Source organism: Sciurus carolinensis, chromosome 3 (assembly GCF_902686445.1).
Source record: "Sciurus carolinensis chromosome 3, mSciCar1.2, whole genome shotgun sequence".
Lineage (NCBI taxonomy): Eukaryota > Metazoa > Chordata > Mammalia > Rodentia > Sciuridae > Sciurus > Sciurus carolinensis.
Window position 1 is genome coordinate 164,612,854 of NC_062215.1, and position 19,854 is coordinate 164,632,707.

The 19,854-nt window shown below is 44.8% G+C and overlaps 1 protein-coding gene across 9 annotated transcripts in view; it reads right to left on the reverse strand.

The window, feature by feature from the left end:
* Cfap65 (cilia and flagella associated protein 65) overlaps window positions 1-13,064 on the reverse strand; it is a 33,351-nt gene extending 20,287 nt beyond the window's left edge. For 7 of the 9 annotated variants that reach the window (XR_007107582.1, XR_007107583.1, XM_047542853.1 and 4 more), the window contains exons 1-11: window positions 12,886-13,064; window positions 10,411-10,457; window positions 9,882-10,053; window positions 8,016-8,200; window positions 4,056-4,158; window positions 3,258-3,424; window positions 2,886-3,085; window positions 2,476-2,621; window positions 1,777-1,999; window positions 1,160-1,425; window positions 97-297 (exon numbers count right to left, since the gene is read on the reverse strand). Coding sequence is in view for 7 of the 9 variants with exons in the window: in XM_047542853.1 (XP_047398809.1) it covers window positions 97-297; window positions 1,160-1,425; window positions 1,777-1,999; window positions 2,476-2,621; window positions 2,886-3,085; window positions 3,258-3,424; window positions 4,056-4,158; window positions 8,016-8,200; window positions 9,882-10,016 (1,626 nt within the window). In the remaining 2 variants the exon portion in view is untranslated. The remainder of the gene's footprint in view (window positions 1-96; window positions 298-1,159; window positions 1,426-1,776; window positions 2,000-2,475; window positions 2,622-2,885; window positions 3,086-3,257; window positions 3,425-4,055; window positions 4,159-8,015; window positions 8,201-9,881; window positions 10,054-10,410; window positions 10,458-12,885) is intronic. The other 2 variants (XM_047542852.1, XM_047542851.1) reach the window with 2 other exon arrangements.
* Window positions 13,065-19,854: the final 6,790 nt, after the last annotated feature.

Genomic DNA, 19,854 nt, shown 5'->3' on the forward strand with positions numbered 1-19,854 from the left:
TCTGGGAACAGAGGACTGTTCACGAATTGCTAGAGAGGGGGCTGGAACCTGGAAAGGGCATCGTGCTCCCTGTGGGCCCCAAGGGATCCACAGTACCTCAAAGGGCATCGTGAGGGCCCCATTCCTATCTTGCTCCAGCTTCCTCTCCTTCAGCATCATGCCCAGGATGTCAGGAGGGTACAGCGTCAGACCCCGAGCCAGGTGCGTGCGGTACCAGGTGAGGTGCTGAGGCTTCAGGATGACCGGCTTGGTGTTGTCTGAGTGGCAGGTTCCTATCAGGTCCAGGAACAGTGGGTCCTGCAACATTTTCCGTGGGTGACAGGGTACATAGGGTTGATAGGGTAAGGAGGTGTGCTGGGGTTGAACTGAGGATGGACACTGGGCAGACAGGAAGGCAGAGATGGTGGAGCAGGAGCTGCAGGGTGGCGACCAGAGGGAGTATCCCGACAGCCGCCTAGCTGACTCAGGAGTAGAGCAGCCCAGGGATGGGACACTCAGTCACTGCCTGCTCTTCCCCCTGCTGCCCATGGCCCCTGGGCATTCATTCTACTGCCAATCACTTAGGCCCTCCCTGTGGGAGCAGAATACAGATTTGTTCGGTCCTTCCACCCCAAGGCCTCCCTGAACCCATATCACACCTGCATGAGACTTAGAAAGAGACACCCACTCTCTAGGCAGACACATCCCAAAGCCTGGGTACCTGCTCAGGAGGGATCCAAGGATAAATTTCAACCCGCTTGCCATTTAGCCAGGCACCCTCGGGTCAGCGCACCATGTTTATGACCTTGCCCAGAGGCCTGGTTTTGGGTTCTAACTTCAGAACTCTCTGTCTCGCACATACCATGTGGTATGATGTCCAAACCTCCCTCTCCCCAGCCCACCAGCAACAGCTTTACCAAAGTCCTTAGCCTGGTAGCAACCGAGCAAGCTTGGCACACTCAATTGGCTCAAAGTGAGCCCTCAGGTATTCCTGGTTACAATCTAGCTCTAAAAGCCTGGGCTGGTGCCCTGAAGGAGAAGATGGTTCAGAGAGACAGCCCCAGAAGTTTCAGAATACAGGAGAATGCATACCAGGCGAACACTACCTTCATCGCTGGCTGTCAGACTGGGGATTCCTTCCCCTCAGCCTCGCCCCTACCCCCCCTTCCCCACCACTCACCTGGTGGTGGATGAGGCAGGCCACGCGCCTAAAGCAGATGATGGGGTGAGTAGGCTGGAAGGCACAGTGCAGGGTCATGCGGGCCCTGCCCACCAGGGTCCCGAAGGCAGGTTTGATGCTGAAGACGCTCTCCTGGCAGTCGATAGCAAACTGGAAGTGTGCTGTGCTATCTGACTTGTTCTCCATCCACAGTGTCTGCTCTGAGTGCTCCCCAAGGTTGACCCAGTTGAAGTTGACACAGTAGTGCTGCAGGGACACAGCAGGACCTAGGCATAGGAGACGTGGTCCCTGTGAATGGGCCCTGCCACTTCAGTGGGACTGGGGTATTAGCCTCCCAGAGGATGTCTCAGAAGGGGTCCCACTGCTGGGAGGTGCTGCTGCCTGGAAATAGACAGGCAGGCAGGATAGGCACAGCCCCTGCAGCCTGAGCAGAGACCCAGTATCACTACCGGTAGAGGTAGGATGGTATCACCAGGTGTCCACAATGCTTCCCCACTGGGCCACCAGGGGGCAGCAGACACCCAGGCTGAGACACAGGAGGCAGGCCTCTTAGGAACAGACAAGGAGCTCCCCAGAATCCTAAGTCTGGGCAGCTCCTGGCCTGGGAATGCCATTACCTATACAGAAACCAATGACTTTGAGCACAGTTTGGGAGGCACAGCCGGAAGACATGATGGAAATGTAATCCATAGTTCTGATGTCCAAAGTCTCAGGGTGGAAGAAGACTGACACATATTTCTTTCCTCCTGGGGGCACGGTGCCATGGCCCTTGGAGCATGAGAAGGCTTGGTCTTTGACCAGAATGTCTGAGGCTATTTCAATCCTGAAAGGGGCATTCACCTGTGGGTCCAGGTGAGGAAGCAAAGGGTCAGTCACAGGGTTGGGCAGTCTAAGCACTGTACAGAGTGGTCCAGGCAAGGCGTGGGGGCAGCTGGCATCCAACCTGTGCACACTGACTGGCATGGGTGTGGGTGATGCTGCCCCCACCAGGAGGAAGGAGGGGCCATGCCATGGGCCCAGCCCTGGGCTGCCCAGAGCAGAGTCTTCTTCCCAAGGCATTATGGAGCTAGCTATGGTCCTCGGGTCAGGACACTCTTGGCTGCTCTAGGGGTTCTCTGGGAGGCCAGGGAACACATGAGCCCAGTCCAGCTGAGAAGAGAGAGGAGAACCTAATGACAGCTGCTGATGTGTGTGTGAACAGACAGGGGTTATTGGAGGTTTTGGGTTATTCTGAGAAGAATATGGATTTTAAAGGTACCCAGTCCTGGGGTCCCTGAGTCCTGCCTCTCCCCCCACCTTTGCTGCCCTGTGCGTACCATGGTTGGGTTATACAGCTTTATCTGCCTCTCAGCGGTGCAGCCCACAGCGACACAGCCAAAGTGCAATACCTTCTGCAAGCCCTCAGTATCCTGGTCCTCTGGTCGCTTGTGCCTTATGCTCACCACCAGCTGGGTGCATTTGGCTGGGACAGAGATGGAGGAGTTTGGGGGAAAACCCACTTGGGCCTCTGTGGCCCCAGCTGAACAGTCCCTAGAAGGCCTGGGTCCCCAGGGAAACAGTCTGTGACATGATAGAAGGCAAAGAAAAGGCAAAGTCCGGGTTGGGGAGAGGCCAGTGGAGACCTGTGGGGCAGGGCCAGAGTGGGAGGTGGGGGGCACACTAAGGCCTTGAGACTCAGGGAGGCGCAGCAGCTATGCACTGGGGACAAGTGGGAGGGAAGCCTCACCTACAGCCTGCAGCTGGATGCTGCTCTTCTGCTTGCTGCCTTCCCCATACCAGCACGTGGCCTCCACTTCATGGATGACAGCTATGAGGGGCTGAAAGGTCACTTTGATCCTACAGGCCAGGCCTGGCTCCAGTAACCCCGTAGTGGGGAGGATCTGGAATGAGCTGGGGCACTCCCAGGTGAAGAAGGTGGGCAGGTCCCTAGGGGGCAGGGGGTGGGTCAGGGCCACTGTACATCTGACTACTGTTCAGCCTTAGTAAGGCAGAGGCTCCAGGGTGTCCTGTCTATTCCCCACTAGGATATGCTTACTCCCCCAACCCTCTTCCCAGTGCTTGTTCTTGTCACCTCTGAACTCCAGCATCTTCCCCTCACCCCACATTGTCCAGGCAGAACCAGGCCTCAACCATGTCCCCGATGGCACACATGGGCAGCTTCAGGGATGGGGGGCAGACTAATTTGTGGCAAGGCAGGGTGGCCCTCAGTTCCACACAGAATATCCCTTCTTCTTTCTCAAACCACAGCTGGTCCATGTACTCTTTCTGTAGGGCAGGGGAGGGGAGAGGCAGTCAGTGGTACCTTCACAGTACTCAGGGGCCACACATCCCACCAACCCACCCACAGTCAACCCTTCAACACAACCCCTGTCTGTAGGCTGGGTCGTGACCTACCATCTAAGCCTGTACTCCTATACTGTCTTGGTCTCAGAGATTAGGGTCTCTTTCGTGGGGAACAAAGAATTTTGAGGACATTTTAGATAATCCCAAATACTAGAGAGGTTGAGGCAGGAAGGTTGTTTGAGTCAAGAGTTCAAGGTTAGCCTGGGCAACACAGGAAGAACCCCATCTCAAAAAGAAAAAAAAAATTTTTTGTTGCAAAGAATTTTGAAGAAACTTGCAGAGAGCAAGAAGAAGCCAAGAAATCTAGGGCTTTCTAATAACCAACATAGTATTGCAGTCTTTACCCCCACAAACTCTGATGGGGAAATCCATCTGTCTATTGAGATTAGGATCTGAGTTCCTATGGAGGACTCCGCAGCTGGAGTTTCAGTTGTAGCTAGCAGGGCAAGTATGTGGTGTGGGGAGCTCCTTGCTACTCTGTCCTACTTCCTGTTCTGAGGTCTCTGTTCCCGTGACCCTCCCCACACTCTACTGTTTGCTTGGTGGGCCTTACCTCCTCTAGAGGCCGGAAGACAATGGGTAGCATGAGAGTTATGCCTGGGCTCAGGAAGATGGGCTGAGGGATGACTGTGAAGAAGAACTTGGTCTTGAGAGGCCTTCAGGAAAGAGCCAAGAGATAAGCACTTTATATCTGGGTTGAGGACAACCAGAGGAGGCAGGAAAATTGCAAAGACCCTAGAAAGCTGAGGGGGCTGGAGGCTGTGGGGCCATGGAGAAAAAGGAGATGAGTCCATGGAGAGGGAGAGAGGGGTTGATCACAAGAGGGCATCCCCCTCCCACTATTCTTTCAGACCTTAACCCGTATCAGAAAGGAACAGTACTTGTGCCTCTGATGAGGATAATGGCCCAGGAGGACAGGAATGGGTACAGGCCATCCTGATTTAACAGAATCCCTGAGCATTTATCTGGGGTAATCAAGGCTGAGAAGGGAGGTTTCAGAGCGATCAATGCCCTAGATGCTGCAGACTTTAAAAATATGAATAAGATGTTGTCAACAACTCTATACCAGTAAAAGCTAGTTTAGATGAAATAAACACATTGTGAAGAAAATATTACTGACTCAAGAATTACACAGTAAATTTTATGGCATCCTACCTGAAATCATCAAAGAAATGGAATCTTTCCACAAAGAAAACACTAGGCAGGAAAATTGCAAAGACCCTTGAGACTAGGCAGGGTCTCTAGACCCTAGGGACACAGATACAATCTGACTTAGAAACACAATATGAGCAATATTAGCCAAAAGAATTTAGAAATAGAAAGCATACTCAGTCATGACAAGTTGGGGTTATTTGAGGAATATGTGTTGATTTAAGATAGAAAATCAATATATTCAACCATTTTAGTAAGAAAGAAAGAAAAATCAGAAGATATCAATAAAAAAATCTCACCATCATGTACATTCACAAAACTGGGGTCCTAATTAGAATAAGATATAATCCATGCTTGTACAAATATACCAAAATAGATTTTACTGTCAGTTATAACTAAAAAGAATCAATAAAAATTTGATAAACTTCATGTGTTTATGAGAAAAACTTAGCAAGGTAGAAACAGAAGAGAATGTCCTTAAAAGGATAAAGTCTACCAGAAAGAAAGAAAAACCTACAGAAAATATTCAGCTTAATGATGAAACAGTGGAATCGTCACTTGAAGATCATGAACAAGACAAGGCTGTATTCTATAACCACTTATGCTCAACTTTTTCTATTTAATAGTATTTAAAGATAAAGAAAAGGTATATGAATTGGAAAGAACAAAAATTGTCATTTTCTATATAAAATATGAATATGCACATAGAAGAAACCCAAAATAATTAATAGATAAGTTATTAAACTTAAGTCCAGGCATGATGGTGCACACCTGTAATCCCAGCAACCCAGGAGGTTGAGGCAGGAGGACTGCAAGATCGAGGCCAGCCTCAGCAACTTAGGGACCCTGTCTTAAAATAAAAAGAACTGGGCATATAGCTCAGTGGGAAACACCCTGAAATTAGTGGGAAACACCAAAAATTATTAGACTTAATAAGAGGTTTTACCAAAGTTGCTACATATAATACCCATACAAACATTAATGGCATTCAAAAAACTAGTGACAAATGAAAAATGAAAACTTTAAAATACATCACACATAACATCAAAATTACTAAGTACTTCACATATAACATCAAAATTACTGAGTACTGAGGGATAAAGTTGATTAAAGATGTACATGAAGACTACGGAGAAAACATTACACTTTATTGAGAAACAGGAAAGAAAACCTAATAAATACTGTATAGGGATACACTATGTTCATGGATTGAAAGACTCAATATTGTAACAATGTCAGTTCTCCCCAAACTAATGTGTAGAGTCAATTAAAACCCAATAAAAATCACAGGTTTTTATGTGTATGTATGATGAGCTGATTTGAAGATTTATATGAAAGTTCAAAGGGCTAAGAATAGCCAAGGCAATCTTGAAGAAGGAAGAAGTTAGAAGATTTATGATACCAGATCCCAAGATTTATTATAAGCTCTACTAATTAATTCAGCTTGATATTGGCCCAGGGATAAACAAGTAAATCAAGGGGACAAAACAGAGTCTAGATATGAACCTCCACATATAAGGATACTTGATAGTCAGTGATATGGGAGATCATTGGAAAAATATGAACTTTTCAATAAATCGTGTTGAGATAATTGATCATTCAATTAAGGGGAAAAATGTCATCAGGTCCCTACTTCAAACCTCTTACAAAAATCATTTCCAGCCGAGCATGGTAGCACACATCTGTAATTCCAATGACTTGGGAGGCTGAGGCAGGAGGATCACAAGTCCAAAGCCAGCATCAGCAACTTAACAAGGTTCTAAGCAACTTAGCAAGACCTTGTCTCAAAATGAAAAATAATAAAAAAGAGGACTGGGGATGTGTTTTAGTGGTTAAGCACCCCTTGGTACAAAAAAATTCAATTCCATGTAGATAAGAGACAAACATGAAAGGCAAAATAATAAAGCATTTCGAAAATACTATGAAAAAGTTATTTTCATGACCTAGGAGTAGAGAAAGATTTCCTCCTTTCCTTCCTTCTTCCCTTCCCTATCTCTTCCCTCTGTCCCTCCCCCTCCTTTCCTCCCACCTCTCTCCCTTCCTTTCTTAATACTGGGGATTGAAACTAGTCAGGGGCACTCTACCACTGAGCTACATCCCCAGCCCTTTTTATTTTTTATTTTAAGATAGAGTCTTGATAAATTGCACAGGCCTCAAACTGAGGATTCTCCTTCCTCAGCCTCCAGAGTCACTGGGATTACAGGCATGCTCTGCCACGCCTGGCTATAGAAGGATTTCTTCAGAAAGATACAAAAAGCATCAATCATAAAAAAAGATTAATAAGTTCAATTCCTTTAAAATTAAGCATTTCTATTCTTCAGAAGACACAATAAAAAAAAGAAAAGACAAATCACAAGGTGACAGAAGATATTCACAATATATAACTGACAAAGGAGTAGGGTCTAGGATAAGAACTCAGGAGGAAGAAGAAGAGAAGGGACAATTTCACAAATGAAGAAATGCAATGGTCAATAATCTATGAAAAGATACTCAGCCTCATTAATCAGCAATCAGGAAAATGATTCCATCAGGGAAATGCAAATTAAAGCCCAAAGAAATTCCATTATTGGCAAAAGTTTTAAATCCCAACAGCGGCACTTATCGAAGGATATGGAAGAATGGAAGCTTTTGTAGGTTGCTGGTGGGGATAAACACAGAGTCTATCTTTGTACTTTGGAGAACAGTTTAGTTTTCAAAGATAAATATATCTTTCACAGATATTAAAGGTGAACACATACACATCCTAAACTTTAGCAACTTTACTTCTCCATCTGTACCCCAGAAAAACTCTTGTACTGGTACAACTAAAGATGTATGTATCCATAAATGTTGGCAACAATCCTAAACTGCAAACAACTCAAGCAACTCTCAAGAGAAGAACGGATGGATGTCATGGTACAAGCATCCACAGGGATACTGCTTCACCCTGAAAAGGCACAAACTACAACCCAATGTGATGAGTCCTACAGAGAGCAAAATAAAAGGGTTAAAAGGGTATTCCAAATTCTCCCATTTACATAATGTTCCTAAGAAGGTGAAATCAATTTAGGGATGTCACTTAGAGATGTAGATACAGCTGGTAAATGCATTTGAGAAAAGCAAGGGAGTCACATAAAAGGCAGGATAGCAGTTTTCTTCATTAGTGGGGAGGGGAGGGACCCATGATGGGGGAATGGGGGGCTTCAGACATGATTTAGTCCAGTCACATGAGTCCCACTTTCTAGAATTCTTCAAATGGCATGTTTTGAACACTCCTCTGCTTTTATACAGCATTTTAAAAGTTCATTTGTTTTTTTAAAAAGAGTCCCCTTTGGGGACTGGAGGGCTCAGGTGCTGGGTCCCTGGTCCCTCATTCTAGTACCTGTACTTCATCCTCTGGGTTTTCAAGGAGAGATTTTTCAGAACCAGGTTCTTCGTGGTCTCCTTCCCCAACTCCCAGCCTTTCCACTGCAGCTCCTCGACCACTTCAATGCCCCAGATGACCCTCTTCTTCGCTTTGTTATGCTTCTTTGGGATGCACACTTGAGTATCTATGGGGCTGGTGGGCTGTTCAGTGGCAGGAAGAAAGGGAAGAAGGAAGGTTGCATTAGGGAAGTAGGATGCAAAGACCCAGAGAATGGGCAGAGTGCTGTATCTCTAGCAAGTGATGAATGACAACCTCACCTCACCTCAGGGGCATGATCTGGAGAGAGGTGAGGAGCAGGCAGGCCCCAGAGTTAAGCTATTACCTCTTCGAAGTCACTGGAATGGTTTGCCAATGACAGCCCACCTCTGGAAGCCTCCCTTTGGACCACCTGATCCAGCCAATCCATCTAGCACACAAATGCAGTCTTAGCTGGCCTGTTCTGTTCCTTGACTTTCCCTCAGACCCTTCTCCCTCAGGGACCTCATCTTCCTCTTCTCATCTGCCCCTCACTGAAGAAGACTCTCCTGTGTGGAACGGTCAATCCCAGGCACTTTCCCAGATCTCAGGACCCCTCCCATTTCTTTCTTCCATCCCTCAACGGTCTGATAAAACAAAGCGGCCAACTCATGTGTAACCAATTCCTCCCCTGCCTTTCCACTTTCCTCCAAGTGCTGTTCCTGGTGATGCTGGAAATGCAATGTACTAACATTTCTCTGTCTGCGAGTGAAAGATCCTTCATAGGCTGATGCTTGATGCCTGTCCAGCTACAGAGGGAAAAGGATGGCAACCTCCCAGGGCAGTAAGGTAGAAGGATGAACCTATTGCCTCTTCCTACTGTGGCCATTGCTGTGAACACTCAGCTCATTGCCATTTCATCTTTGACCACTTTATTGCTGGTTTATCATTACATACCACAAGGATGCAGTCATTCATTTAACAAATATTCGTTGAACATCTACTATGCCCCAGACCTTGTGCTAAGTCCAACCAGGAAAACAGAAGCCATCCTGGTATTTAAAACAGAATTTAATTATCAATTAGGGGCAATAAAGTAACTCGGGAGTGAACATCAGACAGAAGTGGCCACCACACACAGGTGAAAGGAGGTGGTAGGGTTACTGGAGCCCTGAGGCCTGTATGGTGGGAACAAGAACCACTGGGGAGATGCAGATGCTGGTGAAGATAAAGCCCAAATCAGAGAGAAAAGAAGGGGGCTTTTACCATGCAGAAGGAAGGGTGGCAAGTGAATCCAAAGACAAACAGGCCCAGAATGGCACAGATGGAGGAGACACTTTTCATCCAAGAAGACCCCTCTCCACAGGAGGTAAATGCAACAACTGTCACATCTGAAGAGGCAGGTGCCACCCACAAGACACAAACACACACTGCACCACCCACCTAACACCCACACTGTACCACCCACCCACACACAATATGAACACGTGCTGCACCAAACACAAAGTCATACTCCACAGTCACACTCTTGGACAGCTGTGCTTCCATACAGAGAACCACAAGAGTTAAAAAAGTAAATAACATCCACACCCTAGTCAAATGCAAAGTCCTAGGGTTCAAGGCCAAAAGAGTGTTGTGAGGTAAGAGAGAAACACTGGCTACCTGTCTGGACTCCTGCCTGCTCCTCCCTGTGGAGCCCCACCCCATGCTCACTGCCACCAACATTCCAGTCTGCTTGGTGCTCCACCTCTGCAGGGTCTAATGCTGGAGGGTAGACAAAAGAGTCATGTCCCTCAGATTCCTGCCCCATTTCCCTGCCACCCAGGTCCTGACTGGCCCTGCCATATCCTACTCTACCACTCTTACCTGTGCACTGCTGCTGCTGCTGCAGGCACTCATGGGTATACTGCTGCCATTGATGGTGGGGACAGCCATTGTGATGGTACTCAGGCACGATCCACCAGAATTCATAGTGTAATCTCCGTTGTCTCTAGGCCTCATGATGGGACCTGGTATTGCCTGGAAGAACGATGGGTACCTGGAACAAGAATGCAAAGGAAGCACTCTAGCTAAGCCAGGAGTTCCTGTAAGATCCAGGTACAAGTCTGGAGCTGGGAGGAAAGCAGAGGGGAGACAGGAGGGAGAAAGAAAGTCTGATGGTGGGAACTTGCCATAACCATCACTGAGATGGAAGAGAAGGCCTGCTTCCCACCTCTGGCAAGGTAGGAGGAGGCACCATGAGAAATAAGACTGGGTTTTGCCTGGGGGCCAAGAGACGCCACTCAGGAAAGGCACTCGAAGGGAGGTTTTGGAATAAGGCCCTCCAGCCATGCCCCTCCATGGCCATACTTGGCTTTACTTAGCAAGTCTCCAGTCACCGAAGCACAAGCATTACCTTTAGCTTGCTTTTACTCTTCGTTGACTCGAAATGTGTCTTGCAAGCTGTGAGAAGAGAAATAGGAGGCAAAAAAGTGAATGAGGGCTGGGGATATAGCTCAGTTGTTAGCGTGCTTGCCTCGTAAGCACAAGGCCTGGGTTCAATCCCCAGGACCGCAAAAAAGAAAAAAAAAAAGAAAAAAGAAGAGAATGAGATGGCATGTTCTTGGTCTTTTCTCTATCAGAACACACCCTGTAGACCAGGTTTAAAGCAAACATTCACCAAAATAGGGGATCATTAAAGAATAAATGAAGGGGCAGGTGATGTTGCTCAGCAGTGGAGTGCTTGCTTAGTTTGTGCAAGACCCTGCATTTGATCCCCAGCACTGCAAAAAGGAAAAAAAAAAATAAGTCAACCTCTAGAGTAGAAGAATCCTTGAATGCACTGGACTGGAGCTGGAAATTATAGGCAAAAATATGCAACAATTGCATGCAAATTATATGCAAGATGTCATACATATACCCAGAAGAGCCATCACAGCTTTCACCAAATGAATGTGACCTTGGCCTTTCTCTAAGGGACACAAAGTGTCTTAGACCACCTCTAGCTCCATTACTTCAAATCCCTTCTTCCTTTAGTTGGCTTCCTCTGGCACATATACTCACATGTGAATTTGTAACCTATATAAGAGGATAGCAGCTTCTACACTGAGACACTCCTGCTGTAGCCAGTCTTGCTTAGGCACATATGGAGGTGGTTTCCAAACCTCTACAATGATCCACCTCGAAACACTGAGCTCTAAGGGCTAGGGATATAGCTCAGTCAGTGGTAAAGCCCCGCCTAATATGCATAAGGCCCTGGATTCAACTCTTATCCCCATTTAAAAAAAAAAAAAAAAACCCACTCAGCCCTAATTTCCTTTTACACTCAATACAACAATAATCCAAGAAATCACCAAATATGGCTCTGCTCCCCAAAATATAATGCAAGCCATGTATGTAATTAAATATTATCTAGTAACCACATTAAAAAGTAAAAAGAAACAGGTGAAATTCATATTATATTTTATTTGAGCCACTGTCGTTTAATAATAATTGACAGAAAATTATTGAGAAATTTTTAATTTTCTTTCAAATCTGGTGTATAATTTTAGACTTCTAATTCAGATTGCCCATATTTCAAGTGCTTAATAGCTATATTTGACCAGTGGCTATCACATTGGGCAGCATCATTCTTAACACCTTTTTTGAGCATAGAAATATTTTCAGACAACTCAGTATCTTTCCCCACTTATTTGAATAGCAATATCAAAACAGTGTCAATTTCTGCTAACATCTACTGAGAATTTATATGCCAAGCAGTGTTGTAAGGTCCTCACAGGTATTTTAATCCTTACGACAGTTTATGATTGCAAGTGACTTGCAAGGGGAGCCTAACTCCCCTGTTAAAGTTTGTGATTCAGCTCCGTATTATAACGTATTCAAATTTAGTAAACATTTTATGATCACTTTTAATAATTTGTATACTTCCTGCAGACACTGTCCCATTCCTTCTCCTCCACCCATCCAAAGCAAAAGATTCTGTTGATTCAGTTGTTCCTAGAGGGTTCTCCAAATCTTCTGGAGGGTACTATCCTAGATTCATTCATTTATTTATTCATTCATTCACTCATCCATTCACAAAGAATTTACTGAGTGCCTCCTATGTAACTGGTACTGTACTAGACATGAGACAAGACAGGCAAGACTCCTTCCTGCAATTTTAAAGTAGACATTCAGATGTAATCCAAAATATGCAAGCTGAGGAGGCAGGGAGGAAAGTACCATTACTTTTCGGTCACTGAATCGCTTTGCAGTCCTGCCCCTACTCATCGATGTCTCTGACTTCAGAGGATTCTACAGGCAGTCCCTGCCTTAGGGCTCTGAAAAAGTCTCCACTCAACATATGGAATTAGCCCAGAGAGTGCATAGTGGAGAGGAGTCAGTGGGGTAGGAAACTGGTCCATCCCAGGCTTAGGACTGAGTGAGTACTGGCCCTAAGGCAAGGCAAGGGGCTTCCAGCATCTCCCCAGACTCTGGGGGTAGGCCAGTTTCCTCATCACCCATCAATCTATTCTGTAAAATGAGGGTTGTCCTATTTCACAATTCATGTGAAGCTTAAATGAAACAAGGGGTTTGAAAAGGCACTAAACAAACCAATTTTACTACAACTAACAATCATAACTTCCACACTAGCATGCACTACTTTCCTCAAAGACTTCGCACTTCTGCAGTCATTGTGAAGACACTGGGCAACTATGAGTTTTGTTTTACTTTTGCTTTAATACAATTTTCTAAACTCCAGGAACACACACGCACACATACACCACCATCATCATCATCATAGTTGCCTAATTTCCGATACTAAAATTTCTCAAGATAACCAGAGGAAAAAGTGAAGGATCGTCGTGTAGAGTTGGGGAAGAAATAGGTAAAACGAAGGGGACAAATATACTTAGAGTTGTTCCTTTTTTGTCTTCGGGCTTCCCGGTCTGATCTCGCCCAAGTTTTCCCAGTCTTACGGGACTCTCTGAGGGCATGGAGGAGCCCGGGGCCACAACTTCTCGGCGGAGGCCGTCTCGGTACAGATACCTTCCCTGGCCACTCGCTATAGCAGCGGGACCAACGCTCCGAACTCACACCGCCGCCATATTGCGGTCTCCACAGATACAGGACGCACAGGACACAGCGTCTTCTGGTATCCCAGGGCAACGACGGCAGCCCGAATGGGTCAAGATCAGAGAAGGCGAAAGCGCCGCCCAAATGTTGATGTGTGTGTGTGTGTGTGTGTGTGTGTGTGTGTGTGTGTGTGTGTGTGTGTGTGTGTTGTTTGTTGTTTTTGCGGTGAAGGAGATGAAACCTCACATGCTAGGCAAACGCTTTACCACTGAGGTACATTACCCAGCCCTTGTCACCCAACTTCAATCCCCATACTACTGAGTTTTGATTCCCTGACTTTTCCTGCTGTAGTAGTAACTGTGCGTTTTACTAGTCACAACGTGGTATTATACATAGTCCCTTAATTGTCCTGACATCCCATCAATCATGACTTTAGTTGACAGCCAGATTCATAGGGGACTACTTGTTCGGACTCAACACACGAATGAGAGTCATTCCTGTTCTTTCCCCCACACATGCTGTTCACACAGGGTCAGAACCTCAGCCAGAACTTCGTTTCAGGTTATCCCAATTGTTAACTTGAAAGCAGCCTGTAGTTGTTCCTTATTTTCATATTACTTTGAATATGAATTAACTCTTTGAAAATGAATGAACTCTTTTGAAGGGATCCGAAGATTAATGTGTGAAGAAATAACAATACATAATGTGGATTTTTGGAAAATTGTGTGTTCATTTGTCCATGTGTGCTTTGGAGGAAAGATCTGATTTTGTGAAGACTCTTTAGGTTGCAAATCTCAAAGCTCATTTGTGGGCATTTAAAACTGTTTCACTGCCCGGGACAGTGAGATGGTTTCTCCTCAGAATGAAGAGGGTGGCTGTTGTTATGGGAAGAGAGCTTAGAAGTAAACCAGGAAATAAACTATAATTTTTGGAAAGTTAGGATTGACTTGTGAAAGGTGGAAGATGGGTTGTGATAATAGTGGCCTGAGTAGGCCTGGGTGATCACATGGCCAGAGGCAGGCAGGACTGGGGGCAAGGGGCAGGCCAGGGGGCCTGTTAAGTTCTGCTAGCATGATTAGGTTTGAAGTTTTCTTGGGATCAAGGAATGTAGAACTCAGTGAGTGTTTCACTGGTTTTAACGGGATTCTTAGAATCTGAAATGTGTACTTTGGACATGACGACTTTTATGTTGTTTATGGTTTCTATAATGATTTCCTTTTTGTTTTCCCCCAAGTTCTTCTTAAAATAGTAAGCCTGACTCAGCTTGACCTTAAGGACAAAGAAAAGGACCTTTCCATTTTAGGCCAAAATAAAATAGGAAGCATTGTCCCTAGGAGCAGAGTCTGGTGAGGACCTCTGGAATCCCAGTAAGAAAACCTCAACAGGGAAGAAAAGCTCATACTAGGGCCATGAGTCCTTCTGTCTCTTTACTGGGGGATTCTCCCTCTAGAGTCCTTGCCTGCTCACACTTTGGTGGTTTCCAGGCTTGGAAGGATGAAAGAAGATGGTTCCTCCTGTCAGAAGGGCCCCTGTGATCTCAGCTTCTGTGTGATCTATCAGATTCTAACCATCTCATGGGAGCTCTGCAGCTAGTGATCTTGACTGACATGGGAAGTCCCAGGAAGAGGTCTGCCTGCTGGACTTTGCTCAGGGAGGTGAATAACATGGAAAGAGGCACAGCTAGGATTTGAGCCTGAGGAGGGGAAGTGGAAGCTGGGCCTGCTTTGGAAGTTCCTTTTTCAGGAAACTAGAACTTGCAGGAGATAATAATTGCTGTGTCCTGGTGATCATGTCATCCCTGGACCAAAAAAAAAAAAAAAAAAAAAAAAAAAAAAATCAGGGGAAGGTGTTATCTGGTTCAAGCTTGTAAAAAAAAGCAAATGATGATTTAGGAAGACCAGGATGTAGGAGGAAGAAGAAGGATGGTTAGGAGCAGTCTCAGATCCTCCAGAACTTGGAGCTGGCAGATAAGAACAATAAAACACACTCAGTGATTTAGGCTTCAACACACACAAAATATCTTTGCTAAGCTTTCTAAGTATCTTATGCTCCCATGGCTCCTCTCCTCCAAAGAATTGAGAAGACTCTGGGCTGGGAAATCAGGCAAATCTGGGATTATTCTGACTGTTGTTTATTGGCTGTGTGACTTAGGGAAAGTCACATCATCTTTTGATCCTCAGTTTCCTCATCTGTTTCTTGGGATTAATTTCCTAAAGGCATTGTGAAGGTTGAGTAATTGAGCATGTGTAGAGCTCAACAAACACTCTCTCTCTCTCTCTCTCTCTCTCTCTCTCTCTCTCTCTCTCTCTCTCACACACACACACACACACACACACACACACACACACACACCACTCTTTAAATGGGAGGTCCCCCAAAATAAATAAGCCACTCAGTTTTCTGTGTGTCTTCTCTTCCTACCAGCTCCCAGCTTCTCTCCTGCACACTTGGAGGGGAGAGTGATTTTTTTCTTACCACTCCCTCCTGCTTTGTTTCTCCGAGAAGAAGGCTACCTTACTGCTCTGAGGTGGAAAAAGACAAAAGCAGATGGCAGAGTGCTCTACTCTCCTCTTGACAAGCCCTTCAGCAAGTGTCAGTGCCCTCTTCCATCTTCCTGCACACTGGAACAATGGCTGTAGTCTGATTGTTGGATCTGGAATCAGGTCTGCATCCAAGATGTACTTGGAGGAAGGAGGTAAGGTAGTGGGCTTTTCCACAGCAGTTTCTGGACTCGGAAATGAGTGGGGTATGTCCTCTCAGTCCAGCCAGGGATGTGGAAAGTGAGAGAAGGCTGCATCTAAGAGGGCCATCATGGTATTCAGGGGTAGATCTAGGAGCATGCATGGGGCAAGGTCCTTGTAGCTGTTGGAATAGGAAGGTGTCAAGAGATAGGTGACATTGCCAGCCCTAATGCTCTTTTAGATACAAAACTGGCAGGAGTTTAGGAGTAGATTGCCATATGGCAAGAGAATTCAAAGAAAGGGTTTCAACCTGCCTGCGATCACCATAGGGTTTTCTAAGTCTCCTAAGCAAATCCAGCCTCCCTAGATAACTATACATGTCTGTTCATTATTCCTACAACAGGTTAGAAAGATACGGGTCAACAGAAAGGGAATCATTTGGAATAAATTAGTGATTGTTTTATATATAATCTCTGCATGATTAGTATAAATTAGTTTTTATCTGAAGCATCTCAGCATAGTAACTAAATTGAAAGGATCTGTCCCCAAGATGGTGCTTTTTCCCCTTAAAACTAACGGATTCTTCTTAAAAATTTTTAAAATAAACCCATGATGAGTACTTTAGATACAGCTTCCTACCATTCATATAATTTGCCCCTGATTTTTGAAAAATTATTAGTTTGACTTCCCTAAAATTGATTCTTCAAGATGATTTAGATATTTAGTTTTACCATAATGAAACAAGTTTATGATTAAGCTTATGAAAAAGTGAGAATAAAAACTGAAAGGAAAAAAACAGTAAGGGAATAGAGGAGAAAGGACATGAAATTTGATCTCAGAAGACTCAAGTTCAAGTTCGTGTTCTAGTTTTTTCCCCCTCTTCTTTCTTTTCTTTTCTTTTCTCTTTCTTTCTTTCTTTCTTTCTTTCTTTCTTTCTTTCTTTCTTTCTTTCTTTTTGGTTCCAGCTTATAGTAGCTGAACCATGTTGAACAAATTGTTAAACCTCCTAAACCCTCCCTTTCCTTATCTATCAAAAGGGGATAAAGGGGGTAGTACTCAAAATGCTGGACAACTGCTAACCTATGAGAATGATGCCTGCTTGTCTTAGAGCCAGAAAAATGTCCTGAAAACCGATGTTATACTGGATGCCCTTGCAGGTTTTGACCCTTTACTTCTTAGACCATGGGAAAACCTGGGTGCAGGGAGGGGACTGAGAGGGCAACCATGGACATAGAGGGCTCAGCCAGCGACTGCTTACCAGCTGGTACCAAGGAATTTCCAGATATTAAATTTCCAGATATTATAGCTGTACTATATTGGTTGCAAGTCTGACTTGAGGACAAATCCCTTCCTCACTGGCTACTGTATACATACTTATTTATTTCAATATGAAGTTCACCAAACTTGAAGTCTCCCCCTCTTGATTATTTTTCATTGGTGAAGGATCTGCCACCACATCTAACTGCTCATCTCCTTTTAATTCAAGCAGTGCTTTGTCTCTCTCGTAGCTCTCCCCGCTATCTTCTATATCATCTCCTGCTAGCTTTCCTGCTCCATCCCTGACTAGAGAGGTACCAGCACCATGGACAGCTCCAGCTGCGTAGTTCATCCTTCTTCCTTCTGCCTTCAATCTCCTCTTCCCCCACACGACCCAGACCAGAAACCCTGAGATATACACTGAATGAGGGTGTTCCTGAGAAGACAGTAGAGTGGAGTTGTTAGGAAAGAGGTCTGGCACCATCAAACTGGATTTGAATCCCAGCCCTACCACCTATCAGCTGCATGATCCTGTTCCTTCACTTCTATAAGACCCAGTCTCCTGCTGTGGTGGTACATGCCTGTAATCCCAGCTATTCAGAAGTTTGAGGCAAATGTATTGCAAATTCAAGACCAGTCTTTGTGATTTAGCTAAATAAAAAATAAAAAAGACAGAGACAATAGCTCAGTGGTAGAGCATCCCTGGGCTTAATCCCTGGTACACAAAAGCAAAACAAAAATCCAGTCTCCTCATCTGTCAATAGTGGAAACTTTAACAGCTACCACAGAAGTTGTGAGGTTTAAGTAAAATAAGAGACTTAACGAACTTAGCATAGTGTGTGACTTGTTGTAAGTGCTGAATAAATGAAGAACACCATTATTCCATGTCTTTCCACCCTACTTAATCCCTCCAATTCTTTTTCATTCCACTTCTGGCTAAGGCTCTCTTTCATGACCACCAGCTCCGAAGAGCTGGCCTCTTTGAACATGGAATCACTTTAAACTCAGGTATGGCAAGGGAGTGCACCTTTGACTAGTCCATGAGATTGTCTTCAGTAGTTTTTTTTTCACATTTTAAAAATTTTGAGTTAATTTTAAATGTACATAAAAGTCACAAAAACAGAGTTCTCCCTTCTTCCATCTTCCCCTTACATTAACCTCTTACATGACCATAGAATGTTTACCCAAACCAAGAATTTAACCTTGGTACTTTAAATACTATTAACCAAAGGACAGAATTTAAGGTTTCACAAGTTTTCCAATTAATGTTCTTTTTCTTCCCCATGTCTGGCATCTAGTTATCATTCCTCTTTGGAATTCTCCACTCTGGGGTATTTCCTGAATCTTTTCTCACCTATCAGGACCTTGACTCTTTTGAACAGTACTGTCAGTTATTTTATAGAATATTCCTCAGTGTGCATTTGTCTAAAGGTTTATTGTGATTAGAATAAGGTCCACATGTCAGGAAGGATAACAAAGTATTGATAAATCCTTTTCAGAACGTCACATCAGAGAGCACATAGTGTGAGTATGTATTATTGGTGATATTAGCCTTTATCATTGACTCAAATGGTGTTTTTCAGGATTCTCCACTATGTTGCTCTTTCCCTCTATGTTCTAGATTTTCATCCTGCCCATCTTTTGCTAGGATTAGATCTTGAATGCAAGAAACCTGTCCTCTAAACTTTCCTCCACCACACCCCAAATATTTTCCCAAGCCACACTCATTTCCTATTATCTACCTTGTTACTTTCCTCTGAGTTTTCCTAAATCCAGCATTCAGAGTTTTATGCAGAAGTTAGATGCAAAAGTACTTGCAGGTTTGGTCTGTTAGTTTATTGCTTGTTTGGGGTACTGAGGACTGAAACAAGAGCTGCATGCCATGTTCCCTACAAATGTCAAGTTTCTAAGTAACCATTTTATTTTGCTCATGGTTTTTTGAATCTAGATTTCAGAGCATGGTCAGACAGTTCTAGCTGGGGGAATCTTTCCCAAATCAGGTGTTGGCCAAAACTGCAGCCATCTGAAGACTTCACTGAGCTGAGCATCCAAGATAGTACTTCTATGGCTGACAGCTGATGCTGCCTGTTGACTGGGGGCTCAACTAGGTCAGGCACCAGAACACCTATCTATATAGGCCAAGTGCAGTCTCAGGTAGAACAGACAGAAGCTGCATGGCCATTTTTGACCTTTCTACAAACTGAATTCAAGGCAGACCCTGCCTCTTCAGGGGAGGAGTACCTGTTCTAGGTTCCCTTACAGCATCTAGAACTGTTATTCCAAGACCACCATCTCTAACAGCAATCTGGCCTCTCCCAGTCCATCAGATCTTTTAGATTGAGACTGGGAGTACCTTCCTCTGATTCCCCTGGAATGGGAACTCTCTGTGTTTGCTGCTGCAGGGGACCTAGGTTCTGATCTGGTCTCTGCTAATATGTGATTTGGGGAAAAGGACTTCATTTCTCTGAGTCTCAGTTTCTTTATGTGCAAAGTAGAAATTAAAAGCAACCCCCCTTCCCAGCTTTTTAGGACTAAAAATGATGATGTAAAAATCACACATAGCACACTTGACCCAGAGTAGGAGTTCCTGACTGTGCAAGAATTGAATGTGGTCAAGTTGGAGCATAGTTTAATCATCTCTGAAATAGGGACAATAATTCTATCCTACTTCCCCAAGGGATGAAAGAGGTCTTAAGTGGAGGGCCATTCCAGAGATTGAACCCCGCCCCCACCTGGTGGAGAAGGGCCCTGTGTCTGTGCTCAGCTGGGGTGGATGCTGCTTGCGTGCGAGGAAGAGGGGTATGGCTCAGCGTACCAGCACAGGGCGGGACTGCTATCTACTCAGTGCAATGTGGCCTTATCAGATT